The sequence below is a fragment of the Pongo abelii genome, chromosome 13 (genome assembly GCF_028885655.2).
Source record: "Pongo abelii isolate AG06213 chromosome 13, NHGRI_mPonAbe1-v2.0_pri, whole genome shotgun sequence".
In the NCBI taxonomy this organism is placed as follows: domain Eukaryota; kingdom Metazoa; phylum Chordata; class Mammalia; order Primates; family Hominidae; genus Pongo; species Pongo abelii.
In genome coordinates this window covers 113,069,999-113,091,099 of record NC_071998.2, presented here as the reverse complement: position 1 = coordinate 113,091,099, position 21,101 = coordinate 113,069,999, and the positions used below count along the sequence as shown (strand labels likewise).

At 51.8% G+C, this 21,101-nt stretch overlaps 1 protein-coding gene across 8 annotated transcripts in view; it reads left to right on the top strand.

Annotated features, from left to right (window-relative positions):
* TTLL11 (tubulin tyrosine ligase like 11) overlaps positions 1-7,010 on the top strand; it is a 278,864-nt gene extending 271,854 nt beyond the window's left edge. For all 8 annotated transcript variants that reach the window (XM_054521083.2, XM_054521081.2, XM_002820170.5 and 5 more), the window contains one exon: positions 4,313-7,010. In XM_054521083.2, the coding sequence (XP_054377058.2) occupies positions 4,313-4,605 (293 nt within the window). In that variant the 3' untranslated portion in view covers positions 4,606-7,010. The remainder of the gene's footprint in view (positions 1-4,312) is intronic.
* The last annotated feature ends 14,091 nt before the right edge of the window (positions 7,011-21,101 follow it).

Genomic DNA, 21,101 nt, shown 5'->3' with positions numbered 1-21,101 from the left:
ACTCGGATCATGCGGGCCTTGCCCAGCACCTGCAGGGGCTCCCAATGGCTTCACCTGACATTGACTCCAGCCCTATAGTGACCACTGGTGCTCTCTGGGTTTAGTCCCTTTGGCCTCTTCCCCAGCCTGTCCTGTGGCAGGCCCCCGGGCCATCCACCCTGCCTCCCTGCCCCACAGGTCCCTGCTCTCAGCCTAGCCGACCACCCCCAGCACTTCTCCACCCATCCAAGCCCTCCTCATTCTGCATGGCCCCACTCTCATGCCCACTTCGCCAAAAGCCTCCACCAATGCCCCCAACCCCTGGATCCTTCAAGGTGTTAGGTTCAGTGTTTCCTGCAGGTTCTACCATTTCCATCCTCAGGCACCCTTGGCAGGGATGCTCCAGAGGGTTTCTGGGAATAAGGTGCAGAAGCAGCAGTGCATGAGGCTTGGGTTCAAATCCCAGCCCTGCCAAAAGTAACCCTGGTATAAAACCATATACATATATATATATATATGGTTTTATCCATATATATATATATATGGTTTTATCCATATATATATATATATATGGTTTTATCCATATATATATATGGTTTTATCCATATATATATATGGTTTTATCCATATATATATATGGTTTTATCCATATATATATATGGTTTTATCCATATATATATATATATGGTTTTATCCATATATATATATGGTTTTATCCATATATATATATATGGTTTTATCCATATATATATATGGTTTTATCCATATATATATATGGTTTTACCCACATATCTATATCTATATATATATGGTTTTACCCATATATATGTATATGGTTTTACCCATATATATATATATATATATATATGGTTTTACCTATATACATATGTATATATAAAACCCATATATATAACCCATATATATATAAACCCATATATATATATAAACCCATATATATATACACACCCACACACTCATATATATATGTGTCTTACCCATATATATAACCCATATATATGTGTGTGTGTATATATATATATATATATATGGGTTACTGGTTATATATATATATATATATATACACACATATATTCTACTTTGATAAAAAGTAGAATATATGTGCAAAAAGTTTGCATTGTATTTTTTTTTTCAAAGTAATACATGTGCCTGACTTCAAATTCAAATAGTGGTAAGGGGTTCATAATTAAAAGCATCTCCCCCTACATCATCTCTTTCCACACACCAGAATTTCCCACTGCAGATGTTTAAATGGCATCCGTGTTTACTGTAGAAAATCACAAAATGCAGACAAGCAGAAAGAAAGCCAAGGCAGCACAGTGAGATCCCACTTCTCGTTTTAGAATGTCTTCTAGATGATGTTGCCGTGCTTTTTTTTTTTCCAAATTGGTCCTCATTGTATGTTTTCTATGCATTATAGCTCTAATCACATTCTACCATCAACTAAGGGAAGAAAACTGACATTTGTTGAGTAAAGAGGTGCAGTGAGTGGCTAGATCCTTGCCATTCGAAGTGTGGCATCAGCACCACCAGGAAGCTTGCTAGAAATTCAGTGCCTTGGGCCCCACCCCAGTATTCGCATTTGAACAAGCTGGTGATTGGAGTGCGCATTACAGCTGGGAAGGGCTTTGCAGAGCAAAGTTACTCAAAGTTGCAACCCACAGACTGTCACAGTCCTGGACAAGATGCCTGAGCCAGAATGTAGACAGCACGCTGCTTCCTTTATAGAGGAAGACGTGCTATTATACTAAATACTGTCAACAGCACTAAACAGTGTGATTGATGAGGACCATGATTAACATTCTGGCCCAAGCGCCTTATCTTGTCAGGGACCAGGGACACACAGTTCATGGACTTGGCACTGTCAGCCGGCCACACTTTGAGTGGCGCTGTTTACATCACACCGTTGGGAAGTAGGGGACTGGGACTGAGTTTCTCGGGCCTTAGATCCTAATCTTCTCACTCCATGTGTATCTGACCCTCCCGCCCGACCATCTCACACACACACACAGAGGCACATACTTGCACGGGCACACGCCCACCCTATGAGAGGCCTGGCCCAGAGTTGGTGACTAGGAAACATCTGTCTCTTGAGTCAGACCAAGGCTCCCACTCCCCTGTGTCTTTGCCCATCCCAGGCCGCTGTTTACATTAAAAGTAACCCTGGTGTAAAACCCATTTTATCAATTCCTCATATCAGGATCAAACAGAGCAGCGGCCTTGTAGGATGTTTGCAGTCAAAAGAACCCAAGCCCAAGAGCTTTGGTGGACTATAAGGGAGGCAAAACACAACTTCTTTGCCCAGCTCAAGTTCCCAAGGCAAAAATAGCTCTGGGATCCCAGGGTCTGTATGGAGATCTACAAATCCTAGGCCAGGCTTCTGCCCCTGGTGCCAGAAGCAGGTAAATAATGCACAGTCACCAGGAAGGCGTGGATTTCAGAGTCGACACCAGCCTAATCTAAAATGCCACGTGGTGTTCAGTCCAACCTTACTGTCACCTTTCCCAAAGAGCCCAGGGACTCCTATAGGTTTAGATCCCAGGGTTCCAGTTTTACTTGGACATTGGGAAGACTCAGACCCTTTCAGGCAGTTGAAACTTTTAACTTAGTTAAAAAACTTGGGAGTCAGTTTGAATTTCCAGGCCACTCTTCCCTGGCTGTGTGGCCTTAGGGAAGTTACTTCACCTCTCTATCAGTTTCTTTTTTTCTTTTTTTTGAGATGGAGTCTTGCTCTGTCTGTCGCCAGGCTGGAGTGCAGTGGCGCGATCTTGGCTCATTGCAACCTCCGACTTCCTGGTTCAAGCGTTTCCCTTGCATCAGCCTCCTGAGTAGTTGGGATTACAGGCACGCACCACCACACCCAGCTAGTTTTGGTATTTTTAGTAGAGACAGGGTTTCACCATATTGGTCAGGATGGTCTCCATCTCCTGACCTCGTGATCCGCCTACCTCGGCCTCCCAAAGTGCTAGGATTACAGGTGTGAGTCACCACACGCTGCCATCAGTTTCTTAATCTGTAAGATGGGGCATAATAATATTTACCTCATAAAGGTATTGTGAGAATTAGTGGCACTGTCGGTAAAGCACCTAACGTCAATGCACCCATTCATTCATTCACTCATTCATCTATACTGAGCACCTCTGGGCAGCACGGGAAGCGCACAGTCCAGAGAGGAGGATGGGGACCACACGGACAGACAGACACAGAGCAAGCCGCAGCTGGTGCTGCAAAGAGAAGTGCAGGAATCCTGTACCAGGGGCCGGGTCTAATCTGGGGATCAGGGAAGGTTTTACTGAGTCAGTGATTTTGAGCTCAGGTCCCAAAGATAAGTAGACGCTTATAAGACAAAACCAGGGAAGAGCATTCCAGGGGTGTTGTAGGGATGACTATTTATTCTTTCCAGAACATAGTTTGGGCCAGAGAAATGACAGTTGGGTTTATTTTACTTTGGGGGGTAAAATTTACAGACAGCAAAATGCATGAGCCTTAAGGCACAATTTGAGTTTTGACAAATGCACACACCCATGTAACCAGCATCTCTGTTATCAGATAGAACTTTGCCGTCAAACCGGGTTTATCTTCATATCTTCATAACCTTGTTCCCTGATTATAAAAGTTAAGAAGCTGGGTTTTTTTGTTTTTGTTTTCTGAGATGGAGTCTCACTCTGTCACCCAGGCTGGAGTACAGTGACACGATCTCAGCTCACTGCAACCTCTGCCTCCCAGGTTCAAATGATTCTCCTGCCTTAGCCTCCTGAGTAGCTGGGATTACAGGCATATGCCACCACACCCAGTTAATTTTTGTACTTTTAGTAGAGATGAAGTTTCTCCATGTTGGCCAGGCTGGTCTCGAACTCCTGACCTCAAGTGATCCACGCACCTCCGCCTCCCAAAGTGCTGGGATTATAGGCGTGAGCCACTGCACCTGGCCAGGAGCTGGGTTTTAATGGGGGCATTTCATTGTGGACATTTTACAAGGCTTTGAGCTAGGTTTAAATCTTATATAACTTTCCCCAGGTCTCTCCGTGTCTCTGAGACTCAACTTCCTCATCTGCAAAATAGGGTTAACCGAACTTCCTTCACAGGGCTGTGTGAGGGATTTGGTCTGCACATGGCCATAAAATGCCCAGCTAGTGACTGGTGGGCATGGTGGGCACTCTGTGAATGAGTTAGCCCTGTTAGGAGTTTCTGGAATGGAGACGGTGGTGGGGAGTGGGGCTAGCTCTTGCTGACATCCTTGTGGCTGGAGATGGGCCTTCCCAGGGCAGCGTAGGGCAGCTGTGTGCACCCCCTCATCCAGTCTCTTTGTTCACAGGGATGTGTCTGCAGGCCTTCGTAGAAGCTTTCTTTTTCCTGGCTCAGAGGAAGTTCAAGATGCTGCCACTTCATGAGCAAGTGGCCTCACTGATTGACCTTTGCGAGTACCACCTGTCCCTGCTGGATGAAAAACGCCTGGTGTGTGGCCGGGGCGTCCCGTCAGGGGGCCGGCCCTCACAACGTGGCCCTCCCCAGGAGCCCTCCCCCTCGGCCCAGCCAGCAGGGGACAACACCCCACCCCGCACCACCTGCGCCAATAAGCTCTCCCATCCCAGACATACCCTGTCCTGAGGGCCACTCTGTCCTCCTGGAAGACGGAAGACGAGAGGAGCTTTCAGGGCTGGAGCGCCCCACGCATTCTGCCTGCAGAGGAATGGCAGGCAGGCTGCCGAGGGGCCCAGCTGAGGTCCCCACGAACTGTCTCTGTGTGCGGCTGAGCTGTGCTTCACCAGGCTGGCTGGTTCTCACCTGCCTTCCTCCTCGCACCTCCTGGTGATACACCCTGTTTTCGAGTCATCAGTCATCGGACATATGACATCTAAAACGTGACAGATGGCACCTTCTATTCTGGGCTCACAGGAAGCACCAACTGGGACAAATCTGTTGTATTTGGGGCACAGGACACAATGGATCCCAAGGCCCGGAGCTGTGGAGAGGAAGCCGAGTGTTAGGATCTGCTGCCGGGGCCTCCACGCGCCCACCGGGAAAAGCCTGAGAACATCGTGTTTATTTCCTGCCGCCCGTTCCGAGAGAAGGAAGTGGAAATATCAAGTAGGAGTCTGCGAATCTCCCATCCCAGTCACGTGCTACATGGGTGTAGTGAACAGATTAACCTCATTTAGTTCATTAGCTTGCCTGTTGCTGCAATATTTGGTTTGTTATTAATTAAGAAATAATTAATTAAGAAGTAACTAAGACTCCTGGAGCCTCAGAGCTGGCAGGAGCCTCGGAGGTCATTTTGTTTGATTTTGTTTGACTGTGACCCCAAAGCAGGAATCCCATCTTTAGCCTCCCTGACCAGATGGTCTGAGTGGACCCCTGCATAGGTGGGGTGCTGGTCACGTGGCCAGCGTGTCCACAACAAGCACTGCCAGGGGTCCCTGCATGCCCAGCACTGTGCTGGGAGCCCTGGGTGAGGGAAGGAAATCAGACATGGATAAGAACCAGAGCAAGAGGAGTAGTGTATGTCGGACCTGGTGCCAGAGTCAGGGGAGCTCACGCTGTCTTCCATGAGACCTTTTCCTTGTCTCCATCTGTATCCCCAGGTAGTCCCCCTCTCAGAGGAAACGCCACACAGGCCGCAGAAGGTGGCATTTTGGAAACAGCCTTGGGCATGCCAAGGTCCAGGGCCCATTGAAGACAGGCAGGCAGGACCTGGCAAAGCCAAGCTCTCCAGAGTGTGGTTGGATTTGGGGTTAATGTGGCCCTTTCCTGGAGGATCCCTTTAAAGGATGCTGAGGACCCTGGGAAGAGTCAGCCATCGTGCTGCAAGCGAGGTAGAGGAAAATATTTGAGGCACTAGTGCTGTGCCTGGTGTGGTGCACTGTAGGACTCAGAAAATGCTCGTAGTGCGTGGCAAGGGAGGGTCCTGGGAGGCAGAGGTGCATCCCAAACAAGCTCCTGCAGCTTTCTCCTCCTTCCTTCCAACCTCCTGTCCTGACTCCTGACCCAAACTGATAAGAGCAGTTGACCTGGTTCATAACAGGTACTCAAAAGCATCTGTGGAAACAAGTTACTTGAATCTGCCCTCCTCAGAGTATTTTTAAACCCAAAGACAAGATTGTTAATCCGAGATGTCTCCAATTGTTGGCAAGCGATTTCAGAGCAGGGGCTGCTCTGTTCATCCTTGCCTGGAGCTCCTTCCTGCCAGGAGCTCACCCTCTCAAGGAGGAAAACCTGTTTCCCCTGCAGTGTGGCTGCCACGCAGCGCCCCTTCTCTGCTGCTAGCAGAGCCCAAAGGCCACTGCCCTTCCCCAGCTGAGAGGGGCCGTGGAACTGAGCCCTGCAGAGCCCACTCTGGGGTGTTCAGTGAATGACAGCAGACTTTTGCAATCACTTTATTTTCCCAGGCAGAAGGCAGGACAGGTGGGAAGGTGGCACTGGCAGGATGTGCCTCCTGAGGTGTGTCGAGCGTTCTCTACATGGGGCGCTGTGGAGGTGTCATCGGCTCAGTTCCCCAGGTAGTAGGGCAGGTCTGTAACGCAGCTCCCCTTTCAGATGAGGAAAGGAAGGCCCAGGAGGCCATGTAGTCAGGACTTGGTCCAGGTGTGTCTGTCTTTGGCTCCTTGTCCCTGGGTGAGCATGAATTCAGCTCCAAGTAAAGACCCTGCAGCTCTACCCGCCCCCCCTCTGGGTTGCCTGGGGTCCGTCATGGTCTGGTGGCATGGGACAAGGCAGTCAGGGCTCCTAAATGGTCCAGTGTGAGAAACAATGTTTGAAGCCCCCATGCAGCTCTCCCAGTCCCCTTTGGCAGAACAAATGGATTTCCCAGAGAAAGACCAGAGTAAGCACGTCTGGGCACACTTGTCATCAGCTGGGAGCCACCGGAAGTCTTAACAAAGCTCTCACGTGACACCATTTCTTGAAGTTGGTCTTCAGAAAGTACTCGCTTGCCAAAGTGGAGTGCAATGTTCAGGTCTAAAACCAACCAAGCACATTGAATATTTTGAAAAATAAAACCAAGAGGTTGAATTCCAGCCACTTTGTTTGGGGTGATATGAAAACATCAGCTCTCCTGGTGAGGGCCTCTCCCACCCCATGCCATCATCTGCTCCACCCACCATGGCCCCTCTATCCCGGGAGCAGCCCCCTCCTCTGCAGACAATGCCCCGATAGCCCCAGCCACCTGCAGGGCACGGAGCCTCCCTGCTGATTGTTAGGGAAACGAGGCTGCGGTTTTATGAGAGGCCAGTCCTGACAGATTGGCCCTTTTCAGTTCAACCGAAAGCATTTTGAGGCTGCTCCATTGTCAGAATGAGTGATAACTGACTCACCCCGCCTCCTCCATTCCTAATAAGAAGCCCCACTGTGTTTACCCCTTTGGTAATCGGCCACTCGTTTTATTGGATGTAATTGAAACGATAGCAAAAGCAGATGGTTCCTTCCTCCGAGAAGACAGGAAGCAGAGCCAGGAGTCCGGCAGCCCCTGTGCTTTGCTGCAGGATAAGCCCCATCCCTGCAAGGGCCCTCAGGATCCATCTCCAGCGTCTTCTCCCTCCCCCTCTCCTGCCCCTTCCCGCTCCTGCTGACGCCTGTCTCTCCCCACCCTCGATGCACACACAGTCCTCTCCCTAGTCTGCTGGCTGAGTTCCTGGAGAGCTGGGCACTCCGGGGGGCTTGGAATGAACAGGTAAGAAGATCAGGCTCAGCCTGTGCTCAGTTTGGGGGGTTCACATCCAAGTATGACAAGTTAGTGGGACCAATCTGGGGGGGGGAAGCATCAAGAGAACAGGGCAGACCCACAGAACTGGGCTCACCCACCCTTTCTTTCGGTGTGCCCATGGGCAGCCTCCTTGCTCCTGCCATGCTGCCCCAGCCTGCTCCCTTCCTTCCAACCTCCTAGGGAGACAGGCTCAGCGTTTCTGTTGTTAGGGGCAGGAGCTTTGTCCTCATGACCTGGCCAAAATGGAGCCTGCAATAGGTGCTTATACTTATAAAGACCCGCTGGATTCAGTGCAGCTGTTAGCAAGTGCTGGTCCCAACAGACCCCTCCCAGTGGGCAGAGGCAGGGCCTCCAGGAGAGAGGAGCATCCATCCCTAAAACAAACCACCTGGATTCCTCTTACTTCTCCTCCCAGCCTCTGTCCGCTCCCCCAAACTCAGACACGGTCTCTTGCCTGGGCTTCCGCTGCCTCCCTTCCTCTGACCCCTCCACCCTACCCTCCATCTCCATCAGTCTGGAAGGAACTTGGAGAGCCACAGAGCTGACGTCCAGTCACCTATTGAAAGCAGCCCTCATCGGCACCCTTCCTTTCTTTCCGTCCTAAGGCCCACACCTGACCCCTGCACCTCAGGACCAGGCTCTGCAGCCTCCCTGAGCCCCTGTCCGACCCCTGCTCCTAGGACTGTTTGTATCTGTTGTCATGAGACAGGAGGAGGATGTGCTATTTCCCACCACCCTTGTCTTGCTGGCCCCTCTGCCTGGAATGGCCTTCCTCTGCCCAGTGGCAAACAGACTTTCAAGGTTCAGTTCCAGTGTCCCCGCTGCAATCCCCCAAACAGAGTGAGCGGTTCCTTCCATCTACTTCCAAGAACTGGAAAGTTCCTGTCTTGTCGCGCGCACTGTGGGACCACGGCATTGGTTCCCACCCAGCTGTGAGTTCCTGCAGGGTCAGGCATGTGCTGGGTCCATGTTGGCACAGAGCAGGGGCCAGCAGGTGCTTGCTGTGAATAGGAACGTTTAGCAGACCCCGGGAGAGGAGACAGTGTTACCACACTTGTTCTCCGCTTCGCCTGCGGGTGCCTTTAAGAGGCACAGATTTCTAAACCTTGCCAAGCTGATCCGCTGAACACCTCTACATTCCCGGCTGCCTTGTTGGCTCCCTGGGACACGGCAGCTGTCCTGTGTCTGTAAACAGATAATAGCTCCTCTGACTCTAGGTGTCTCTCCACGGCCCTTTGTGGCCAGGCCTGGGCTGCATACCCATGGGCACCCCCTCCCATTCAATCTCACAGACAGGACGCCAGGCTGGACAGTCCTCACCAACACCCCTCCAGCCAGCTAGCCAGCCTCCTTTCAACTCTGCATTGCCCTGAGTTTGTGTGGGGTTGTTGAGTTCCCAGCAGGTCCTCCGGATGTGCATGTAGGTAGTTAGGGGAATGGAGTGGGAGGATAGGAGCCCAGACACTTGAAATGGTGTTCCATGCCTTTCTAGACCCCAGGCCCTTTCCTACATGATTTTATCAGCACATGCTCAGTACTTCACGGTTTACAAAGCACTTCTAGATCCATCCAACCCCGCGAAGGATGAGGATCACTGGCACTCTGTTTCCCTGTGGTGGGGGGAACTGGCTTCCAGGAGACATAGTGACTGACCAAGGTCTCGAGGTCTCGTGCTGGTGGAGTGCAGAGCCAGGATCCACCTGAGGCCCCCGGCTGCCTCCAGATCCCACACTCCTTCCTTGGCACTTCCTTGGTTCTGCACGGTGCCTCAACACTCCCCAAAACATCCCATTTTGCAGGTGTGGAAACCCATGTCCCGCAGAGGCTGGGTGTTTGCTCCACTCAGTTCTGGGGACTTAGCTTGAGGCTCTCTGATCTGTTCTCCTGCCGAGCACCCCAGGAAGGGCTCCAGGTCTCCCAGCCACTTAGTAAGAGTGGCAAGTCCTGTCTCACTTGATCTTTGGGAGCATAAGAGGGGATCACAGAAAACGTCATCAATGTGAAAGTGTTTTGTAAACCAAGGCGCTGCTCAAACGTAGCGTTATCTTCAGCCTGGCTACTGGCTTCCTACAAAGTGTGAAGGGATGAAGGTAAAAGCTCTTTCTTGAATAATGTTATCCATCAAGACAGATGAAACCACACCGGTCAGCTCCTCCTGCCCTTCCCCCCACCCCCCACCTCCCCTTCATTCCAACATGTTTAAAGACATTCGTAGGCTGAGAAATGATACCTGCTGCTCCTCTGACACCCGGAATGTGCCTTGTGATTGGCAGAGTGTCCCTCCAGAATAGCTTAATTTTTTTCCCATTTCTTGAGCAATGTCTTCTACTCCTTGGCCCTGTAATTGAGAACTGGGCTTGCAACGGCCAGCACACGAGCATCTTCCCTGAAAGCTCAGAAATGATGGCTCTCACGGCAGAGAGCTGGCATTCCCCATGGCCGAGAGCACTGTCCTCCTCGCACGGAGGGATCATTCACCACCGTGTGTATTAACCTGAAATCCACCTCACCTTGATGGATATTTTTGCCAATCTCCCATTTGGTTTGATGAATGTGAGAGAAATTTTCCCATATGTCATATGAATTTCTCCCTCACAAAATAAGTCTAAATTTTTTTCTGTTCCTGGAGATGAAGGAGCTCTGCAGAATAGGCCACGTCTTCAATTACCTTTATCTCTAGTAGCCAAAAGTCTTGATTTTTATATAACTGGAAAAACGATGCAGCATAATGCGTATACACACACACACACACCCCCACGTGCACACACACACACACAGAGCACCGTTGGGCTTTGGTAGAAAATGGCAAAATTACGATGTTTTTCTTATTTCTGGTGATTGGTGTCCGAGTGTTATTTAGAGAGCGGAGTGGAAAGGGCTCTTTGCAGCCCTGCGGTGGTGTCTTGCGCTCACCAAGAGGCTCACGGGAAACATTTCCTCCAACATGAAGGTGTTTGCTAAGATTCCAACCAGGACCCAGTCTTGGGCCACAGAACACTGTCTGCTCCCCCAGTCCCCTCACAGACCGCAGGGATATTTTCCCTTCAGAACCCCTTGCATCAGAATGGGGAAAGCGAGGGCCGAGAATCCCAGAAGAGGCCGTGAACTGTTCTGGAAAAGCGAGGGCTTTGCAGTCAGACCTTCATATGCACTTTGTTCTGTCTGTCGCGCTCTCCCTAAATGACCACGGGCCAGTGACTTTACCTCTCTGATCCCTGCTCCTTGCCTCGATAGTGGGGATCTCATCATAATGTATGTAAAGAGCCGGGTGCGGGACTTGGCACCTGGGAAGTGTCTTAATACACGTCTGTCGAGAAAAGGAAGGGCTCGACGTGCGGAAACAAGACAGATGCCAGGAAATACGTCTGCCCACCTCCACGCCCCTGACAGCCGAGGCTCCTGGAGGTCTGGTGAGAGGCCCCAGCCCTCTCCGCTCTGTGCTGAGCTCTGCCTTTAAGAGACTGCAGCTCCTGCCTCTTAAAAGCCTTTAAAAATTCTTTATTAAATTTTCATGGCGCATAAAGCCAAGGTTCTGTTACTTGGCCTCAGTTGTCTTGGCAACTTCGTAAAACGCAATAATAAAACAAAACTGAGTGTTGCTAAACACAGGCTCATTGTATAAACGACTGCGAAGTATTGACAGTTTGTTCTGCATGATAATTTTTGACAGCAAATCCACCAGGGTGGACAATGCTTGTTCACTTGGGGTCAATTGTTGAGAAAAGGACAGCTTTTAATTTTTTTTCTCCCTTAAAGCTTAGTATTTGCCTGGGAAGCTAAATATTGCCTCAAGGAAACTGTGAGATCCTGGGGAAGGTAGAGGGAGGGGTTTGAAAAATCTTTCAGCCCTTGATCTGCTGGGGACAGTTTCCCGTATGGAGGGAGGGATCTGTCTCTAGAGTTTGGTCAGAGACTCTGTGGCTGCCCTGGGAGACAGGATGGCCCCTTGCAGCTCCCTGTGTGCAAGAGGAACCACAGTGCTCAGCTCAGGCTAGACCAGTGGGCATTGCACGTTTCACCCTCACGGGGGAAGCTAGAGGCAGGTGCCTCCCTCGAGAACTAAACCATTCATCCTGCACCAAAGAGGCGATTCCTGGGGCTGCTGGTCCAGCTGGTGGCCCTGTCCCTGGGAACAGAGGCCCCGCCCCCTCCTATCACCCCCTCCTCCCCTTCCACCCTTGGGAAGCAGCATATATCTGCTCTGAATATTTAAGAATATTTGGCAAGTGGAAAGCAGATGGCCTTGAGTTAAAAATAAAGTGAGACCCCAGCTCCCTGGAAATCCCCTCACCCATTGGTGTCAGAGAAATGTTCATTTCACACGGCCCCCCAAGCCCAGGGAGGCCACTTAGGCAGGCCCTGTTCCCGCGGGTAACCCCTGTGGTCCTTTGGATCCCAGTTCACCTTTTGATGACCCATTCAGATTCTGCACATTTCTCAGATGTACCAGCACCTCCGTCCGAGGCTCCTGTGTCGCAGGTCATGGCTCTACAGTGTGGCAGAGCTGTTGTGCCACTCCCTGCTGGAGAAACCCGGGTTTGCCTGCCCGAGGCCCTGCAGCCTCGAGGGGAGGCAGCTAGGGCAGCATGAAAGCTTAGGGCTGGCTTGGGCCAGGTATGTCTTTGGGGGATCGAGTGGGGACTGTGGAGGCCACAAGGGCCCTTTCACACTGCTGCCCGCCCCCCAGGATCCCCTCAGGGCTCAGATCCCACCTCTGTCTTTAACCCAGGCAACTGCAGCTTTCCCATTCTGACGTGAGGGGCTTTACAATAAGGTTGTATCCGCAGCTGCTGACGCCTGCCTTTCAATATTACGCATGAGGCAAGGGAAGCCCAGAGAGGGGAGGGGTCTTGCCCCAAATACCCAGCAAGTTAGGACATGAATTAAGGCCTCTTCAATGAAGGAACTTGTTTTGCCCTGTGTGATCAGAGGGACGGGGCAGAAGCCAACACTGCCCTCAGCCCATCACCTCGCCAAATACCTACAGAAGGGAACCCAAGAGAGCCTCTGGCCCAGGGTTTTCAAGCTAGATCCCATGGAACCTTAGAGCAGCTCAGCTAGCTGTCATACATTGGGGCTGCATGTAAGGAAAAAGCTTCAAATGCCATCATCACTTCCAATTTTTTGCTTGTGGGGTAAATCCAGGTTTTCACAAAGCTGGGGACCCAGGAGAAGTAACTCATCCAAGGTCACCTGAGTCCAGCTGGGACCCCCGGCCCTGCCCTGGAGTGTACGTCATGCTGGCACCAGTGCTCAGGTGCTGGGCTGGCTCACACTGGGGCCCAGGGAGGAGGTGTGAACCCCCTCCGGAGATTGGCTTGGTGTCTTAATCCATTTGTGCTGCTATAAGGAAGTACTGTAGACTGGGCAGTGGATAAACAACAGAAATTTTATTTCTCCCAGTTCTGGAGCCTGTGAGTCCAAGATCACAGTCCCTGCACGGTTGGGTCCTGGTGAGGGTTCTCTTCCAGGTTTGCAGACCAGTTGTATCCTTACATAGTAGGAAGAGAGTGACAGAGTTCTCTAGGGTCTCTTTTCCCAGGGCACTATTCCTATTCACAAGGGCTCCACCCTCACGACCTAATCACTTCCCAAAAGCCCCACCTCCCTAAATGGGGCTAGGATTTCATCAGATGAATTTGGGAGGGACACAGACATCTAGTCCACCGCCTGGCTTCTCTCGCCCCTGGTAGAATGGTTGTTGGAAGCCTCCGAGGCTGGCCCTGGGCTCACCTGTCACTGGGCGCTAATCATCAGATACCCAGGGGGGATGACGGGATCCACTGAGGAATTTCCACCGTCACAGCTCCTCACCCACCACTTAAATAAACCTGCTTTGAGCTATTTCCAGAGCCAGCGGGGGGGGGGGGGGGTGGCATCAGTGGGTCACTGGATCCATCACCAGCTATCCTGGGAGGAGATTGACCCCAGACATTGACAGGTCAGAAGTCTGAGAGCATGTCCCAGAGAGGCCAGCTACAAGCAGCCATTTATTTGAAGCCACGTGTTTTAGCTTTAAAAGTCCTGTAAATACTGCATTCTGCTCTATATGACATCCGCATATTAGCCAGGCTAGGTTAGGCTACCCTGAAAAGATAAACCCACAGGGCTCCGTGGCTTAACACAGGAGGTTTATTTCTTGCAAATTCAAAGGTTCATGTGGGTCTGCTGGCTCTTAGGATGGCTCTTCGCAGACGGGCTTTTGTCTCTTTCTCGTCAACCACGCCTCCCAGTTGCTTCTGGCAAGATGAGGGGACAGGAGGGGTCCTCAGGGGATGTTGTTCAGGGAGAGGCTGACTCCACCTCCTCCCACAAGCCCTTGGCCAGAACGCAGTCCCATGACCCCGACGGAAGTGCTGGGACAATGGGACATGCCGCCTTCCTGGGCACCCAAGCAGACAAAAATAAAATGGGATTTGGCGGACACATAGTATTGTTTTTGCCGCAATTCCTATTTGTTTCAATAGGAGAACGTTTTTCTCCCCTTCAATCTTCACATAAAATGGCTGCGCCAAGGAAATGACCGGGGTTCTCTCCCGGCCGCACACAGCGCTCCCGCCCCCATCACCTTCTCTCCGTTGAGTTGGAGCAGATGGAGGTCACGTGGATCTCCTGACTCCAGAGCCACAGGGCAGCTAGGGGGTATCTTGTGCCTTCCCACCAAGAAAGCCAGTCCTAGGCTCTGTGGCCTGGGTGCCGCTCAGCTCCAAACTCCACGGGCAATTTCCCCATCACCTGGAAAACTGAGTCCAAAGCCAGCCAACTGACATTGTCCCTTGAGGGGGTAGGGGCTGAAGGTCCCAGAAAGAGTGCCGACCCTTCCCAGGCCGGAGCAGAGGACTGAGACTATGCTCCGGGGGCCATCTGGCCTAGAGAGGGAGCTCTGGCCAAGCTCTCTCCAGCTACCCTGCATTCATGAGCCGGGCTCCCCTGGCTGCTTGCTGAGGAGGGCAGGCCTTGTGCAAAGCCAAGGATTCACAGGCGGTGAACCCTGTGACATCGGGCTTCTCCTGTAGCTGCTGGAAGTTGTGTCACAATTAACATAGACAATGGGGGTGGGGAAATGTAAAGCACCTTCTCAATTCATGGCTAGGGTCTCGCACACACAAGGCCGAGACTCATGCAGGGCACGTTATGGCGTTAGTTCATTTAATCTGAGAAACAGGCTCGGGTGGTTACTCCTATTATCACCTTGCTTTACGGTAGAGGAAGCTGAGGTTCAAAGCTGAGGTGCAGTGGCGTTCCCAAGGTGGCGCAGGTTGCCCGTGCCCAGGCGGGTTTCAGATTTTGGCCTCACAGAGCCTGCTCTCCAAACAGCTGTGCTGTGCCGCGGTGTTGAAGGCCCCCTTGCAGCAGCAGGCGGCTCTGCAGAGGGAATGAGCGCTGGGCACATGTGGAAGTGGAGGCTCTGGGGGAGACCTTGAATAGCAACCTGTCTGCAAAGCTTTGAACTCAAAGTCCTGGAGGAAACCCCCCAACTCAGTGAGGTTCACACAGCAGGCAGGCCTCAGGGTTGCCCAAGAGGATCCAGCCTTTGTGAGCTGTTGCGCTTGGCAGTAAGGTGACAGCAGAAGGGACATAGGGAGCAACATTGAGATCACTGAGATGGCCTCCATCTCTGGGGTAAATGGGCCAGGCAATGAGCGAGGGGAGGCTTGTGGGGAAAAAGGTGACCGTGTGCTGAGGACCAGCTTTGTCCCAGGCGCCAGCATCACCCCAGCCATCATGGCAAGGCAGGTGGCATTGCCCCCCCTTATACAGCTAAGGAAACAGGTTTCGAGAAGTTAGGCACCTTGCCCGAGGCCACAGAAGGCCACCCTGCCCAGGCTACATGGCCACCATAGAAGCTCTGAGCCCAGGGCAGGTGCAGAGCCCCACAGACTGGAGAAGGAAGCAGCTGGCCACATGACTGCAGGTCAGAAAGTCCCTTGGCTCCAACCACCTGGGGCCACCGACTTGCAAGCAAATGACATCCAGAGGGGCTGCCCCCAAAGCCTGTACTCCCGACCCCATGGTCGGGAGAGAGGCTGCCCGGGCAGCACCAGGCTTCAGCTCGGTCCGGAAAGGCCACTCTTGTTAGCTCTTTCTCTGCACTCACAAGCTGCATGCGACCTGGTGCCTGACAGGTGGGGAGGGGACAAAAGACCTATTAAGAGAGGGGCCTTCAGTGCAGGGGCAAAGAGCTCTCTGCTTCAGGGCCAGCCAGAAAATGTTCACTCCCATTCCATATTCTTTTTATTTTTTAAAAATTGAGACGGGGTCTCACCATATTGCCCAGGCTGTTCTCGAACTCCTGGGCTCAAGCGATCCTCTTACCCTGGCCTCCCAAAGTACTGAGATTCCAGGCATAAGCCACCGTGCCTGGCTGGGGTCTCCATTTTATAATGATGTCATGGCATGCCCAAAGTACTGAGATTCCAGGCATAAGCCACCGTGCCTGGCCGGGGTCTCCATTTTATAATGATGTCATGGCATGCCCAAAGTACTGAGATTCCAGGCATAAGCCACCGTGCCTGGCCGGGGTCTCCATTTTATAATGATGTCATGGCATGCCATTATACGGTGCACTCTAGTTATGTATAATATTGTAGTTTATTTAACTGGTCCCCAATTAAGTAACATTTAGATTGTTTCTAGTTTTCTGTTATTACAAAAAAAGTGTTGCAAGGACTCTTCCTGGTACATGCATTTATGTGCATGTACAATGTGTCCTAGAACTGGAATCACTGGGTCGAAGGGTGCATGCATTTAAAGTTGCAATCAATATTGCTGCTATATTGTCCTCCAAATAAGTTGGGTCACCTTTTGGCCCCACCAGATGTGTGAGAGGGCCAGTGCTCTGTGCTTCCCGCCCTCCCTAACACAGGGTATTGTGAGAATGCCAACTTTTACCTGTTGATAATAAAAAACATGGCAGCATCTCATCACAGATTGAATTTTCTTTTCTTTTCCTTTTCTTTCTTTTTTTTTTTTTTTTGTGATGGAGTCTCTCTCTGTCACCGGAGAGAGTGCAATGGCGCGATCTTGGCTCACTGCAACCTCCACCTCCTGAGTTCAAGCGATTCTCCTGCCTCAGCCTCCCGAGTAGCTGGGACTACAGGCACGTGCCAGCACGCCCGGCTAATTTTTTTTTGTATTTTTAGTAGAGACAGAGTTTCACCGTGTTGGCCAGGATGGTCTCGATCTCCTGACCTCGTGATCCGCCCGCCTCGGCGCCCCAAAGTGCTGGGATTACAGGCGTGAGCCACTGTACCTGGCCTGAATTTTCATTTCTTATATTATGAATGCAGCTGAGCCTCTTTCTTCACCCATTCTTCTACTGGTCCTTTTCTTGTTGCTTTGTAGCATCTTTGCAGATGAAAAGAATTAGCCTTTTGCCATCGTTTTGAAAAATATGTATTCTACATGGGCCATTTTCTGGCGGCCAACTGTCTCTCCACCTGCAGCCCATTCTCCACAGGCTGCCAGAGTAGCCTTTCTGGGATGCCAAACTGATCGTGTCACCCCCATACAGATAGAAAACAGTTTCCCATCACCAGGGTTCAGCTCGACTCCTCACCTGGTTTTGGGGGGTCTTTTCCATTTGGGGCCCAGCCTCCTCCCTCCCCCACCAACAGGACCAACCTCCCTCCCCAACCAACAGGACCACCACACGCAGCCATGAAGCCGCACTCTGCACAGAGGACAGGGACACAAGGATAACCTGAGTTGCGCCCCTACAGGGACCCGCCGGGCAGCCCTGCCAGCTCTTGTGAACTCCTTCATAGCTCCTCACTCTTTTTGCCACTCCCCAAACGCCCCTTGCTCTGTCATCTGGCCAGCGCTGCATCTGGGTCCTTCTTCTGCCCCTAATGCCCCTCCCCATGTGGGCTTGTTGGTGCACACCGCCTCCGCTCTTGCAGGTGGCTCCCCCACCCCTTGGTGTGTCTCTTTAAGCCACTTCATGGTGACTCTCTACCAGGTACACCCCAGGCAGGGCTGTGCCCCCTCATATCTGGATCCCATCCCAGCCAGGGCCTGGCACAGAAGGGGCCCTCAGGACCTGCATGTAGGAGGAACAAGGGAGGGAGGGACCGAAGGCCCCATTGACGGCCGAGCTCAGCCAGCACAGCAGAGCCGGGAAGGCCTCAGCCTAATTGAAAGTCATGCATTTACCCAATAGGCTGCTCTTTCATATAAATATCCATTAAACACTTTGTAAAATGCAAATTTGAAAAAACGCAGCTGACCTGCCCTTCCCAGGTAATTATGGTGCGCCTCTGGAGTCTGCAGTGGAGACCTTTTTATTTGGAAGGTCTAGCGTGCTTTTCAGATTATCAATTGAGGCCTTTCCACAGAGCAGGTTCCCTGCCCACCCCTGATCCCCAACAGAGGGGCATCCTAGGAGGACCCTGGTGGGCACCAACACCTCTGCCATCAGGATCTCCCAGGGGCTCAGGGCCCCAGGACCCTGGTGTGGGCACAACCAGATGTGGCCCCTGCCTGCCCAGAGCCAAAGGGCCAGGGAAACTTGCTGATGGACAGGCAGGGCTCAACTACCAGCAGAGGGAAGGGCCAGGACCTGGGGCAGGGGGAGGCTGGCAGGAGAGCAGCCAGGCCCCACAGGCCCCGTTGCAAATTTTCTCATTGCCATTGGAGAGTGCACAGAGGATGACACTATTGGGTTTGTGTTTTTAAAGGTAACCAAGCTTACAATTTGGATGGGGCAAGAGTGGACATGGAGGGGTGGGCTGGGAGCAGGTGCGGGGGTCCAGGCGGGAGGGCTGGCAGCTCCAACTTGGCATGGCCCTGGAGATGAAGGGCACACACTCAAGGGGTTTTAAGCAGGCCAGGTTGACAGCACTTCTCACAGTGGCTGTTCAATTGCCATCTCACCTCCCTGCTGGATTGAAACTCCCTGAGGGCAGAGCCTAGTCATTTGTGTTGCAAGCTGCATCAAGGCATCTAGAACATGGCTCAGCACACAAAAGGTGGAGTGTTCTGGGAATGAATGAATGACAGGTGAGAGGGAATAATGACTGGCTGGATGGATGGATAGATGGATGGATGGATAGATGGATGGATGGATGGATGGATGGATGGATGGCTGGATGGATGGATGGCTGGATGGATGGATGGATGGATGGATGGCTAGATGGATGGATGGATGGATGGATGGATGGATGGATGGCTGGATGGCTGGCTGGCTGGCTGGCTGGATGGATGGATGGATGGATTTAACAGATGGGGAAACTGATGTTGTGGGTGGGGTAGGGGGAGGTGAGTCGCCCAGGTGGGACATCACGTTCCCAGTGCACAGCAGACCCAGCAGTAGGGCCAGGAGGGAGGCCCTGGGGTAGTGTGGAATCCCGGGCTCCTCCGCCCTTGCTCACGCACACCTGTTTTCATAACTTGTCATTACCCCACACACCCACAGGCAGGAGCACTGTCCCAATAAATAAATCTGGGCCACTTTTCAGCATCGTTTAACGTCCCCGGGAAGACTGGGTCACGTGGCGTCCAGCCGCAGCCCATTAGCTGACAGGCTGAAGCATATCATATTGAATTCCACAGCCCGCAGAGCCCGCGAGCCCCCGTGCTGCTCTGAAATCTGTGCGGATTTCTCAGAATGCAATTGTGCTGCTTATTTCCTATAATGAACATGTCGCCCCCTCCCCTTGCCAGGACTATTTTTTCAGACCTCCAGGGAGACAGGAGTGGGAGGATCTTGAGCTTACTCCCTGCTGCAGCTTGAGAGGTGCCCGGCGCTGTGGGCTGTACTTTGGTGCAATTTGCAGAGATGGTCTCAAGGCATTGTACTGTCTTCCAGCCTCTACCCCTGTCCTCTGCCCTGTGTCTCCCTGCCGCCCGGCGCTGTGGGCTGTACTTTGGTGCAATTTGCAGAGATGGTCTCAAGGCATTGTACTGTCTTCCAGCCTCTACCCCTGTCCTCTGCCCTGTGTCTCCCTGCCACCCTGCCCCTGTGCTCGCGTCCCCTGTCCCTTGCCCCACTACGCTGCCCCCTGCTACGGCAGGGCTATAGATGGGCCAGCCAGGAGGGACTCAACCCCGGAAGCCCACAGCCTGGCCACATTGCAGCCAGCTGACTCTGCCGCACCTCCTGGAAGTCACAGGCCTTGGCTTCTGCCTTCTGCAGGTGACACACCACACCTACCACGCCTCTTCACAAACTTAAATGGGACAGGTGCCCACGCTGGTATACAAACCACACCTTGACAGAACCACACACAGAAACACGTCCGTACATACCCACTCGCATCCCAAGGTAGAGGCTATGCCTACCCACACCAACTCACAACACCTTAATCACAGCTAGCATACCCGATACACATTCACACACACATCCATACACACACCCCCTCGCACACATCCACACATACACTCACATACACACACACACACACAAACACCCCCACACAAGCACACATCCACACACACATCCACACACACATTCACTCACATACACACACACACACACAAACACCCCCACACAAGCACACATCCACACACACATCCACACACACAAACACCCCCACACAAGCACACATCCACACATACATCCACACACATTTCCACACACATCCACACACACATTCACTCACATACACACACACAAACACCCCCCACACAAGCACACATCCACACATACATCCACACACATTTCCACACACATACCCTCACACACATCCACATGTACACTCACATCCACACACCCACACACAAGCAAACATACACACAAAGAGCACACACACATACACATATCCACACATCCACACACACACCCTCACACACATCCACACACACCCCCTCACACATATCCACACACACACCCTCACACACATCCACATGTACATTTATACACATATACACACATCCACATACCCACACAAACATACACATACAGAGCACACACACACACATCCACATATACACACATTCACACAAATACCCACACACAAGCACGCACACAAGCACATACATCCACATATACACACACTCTCACACACATCCACACATACATACACATATACACACATCCACATACTCACACACAGAGCACACACACACATCCACACACCCACACACAAGCACATCTACACACACAAGCACACACATCCACATATACACACACATCCACACACACCCTCACACACATCCGCATGTACACTGACATCCACACACCCACACACAGAGAGCACACACATACACATATACACACATCCACACAAACACCCACACACAAGCACACACACATACAAGCACACGCACATCCACATATGCACACACATCTGCACACACAGAAACCCTCACACATCCACATATACACATCCACACACACATCTCCCTCACACATGTACACACATATACTCATACATATATACACACAAATCCACACACACACACA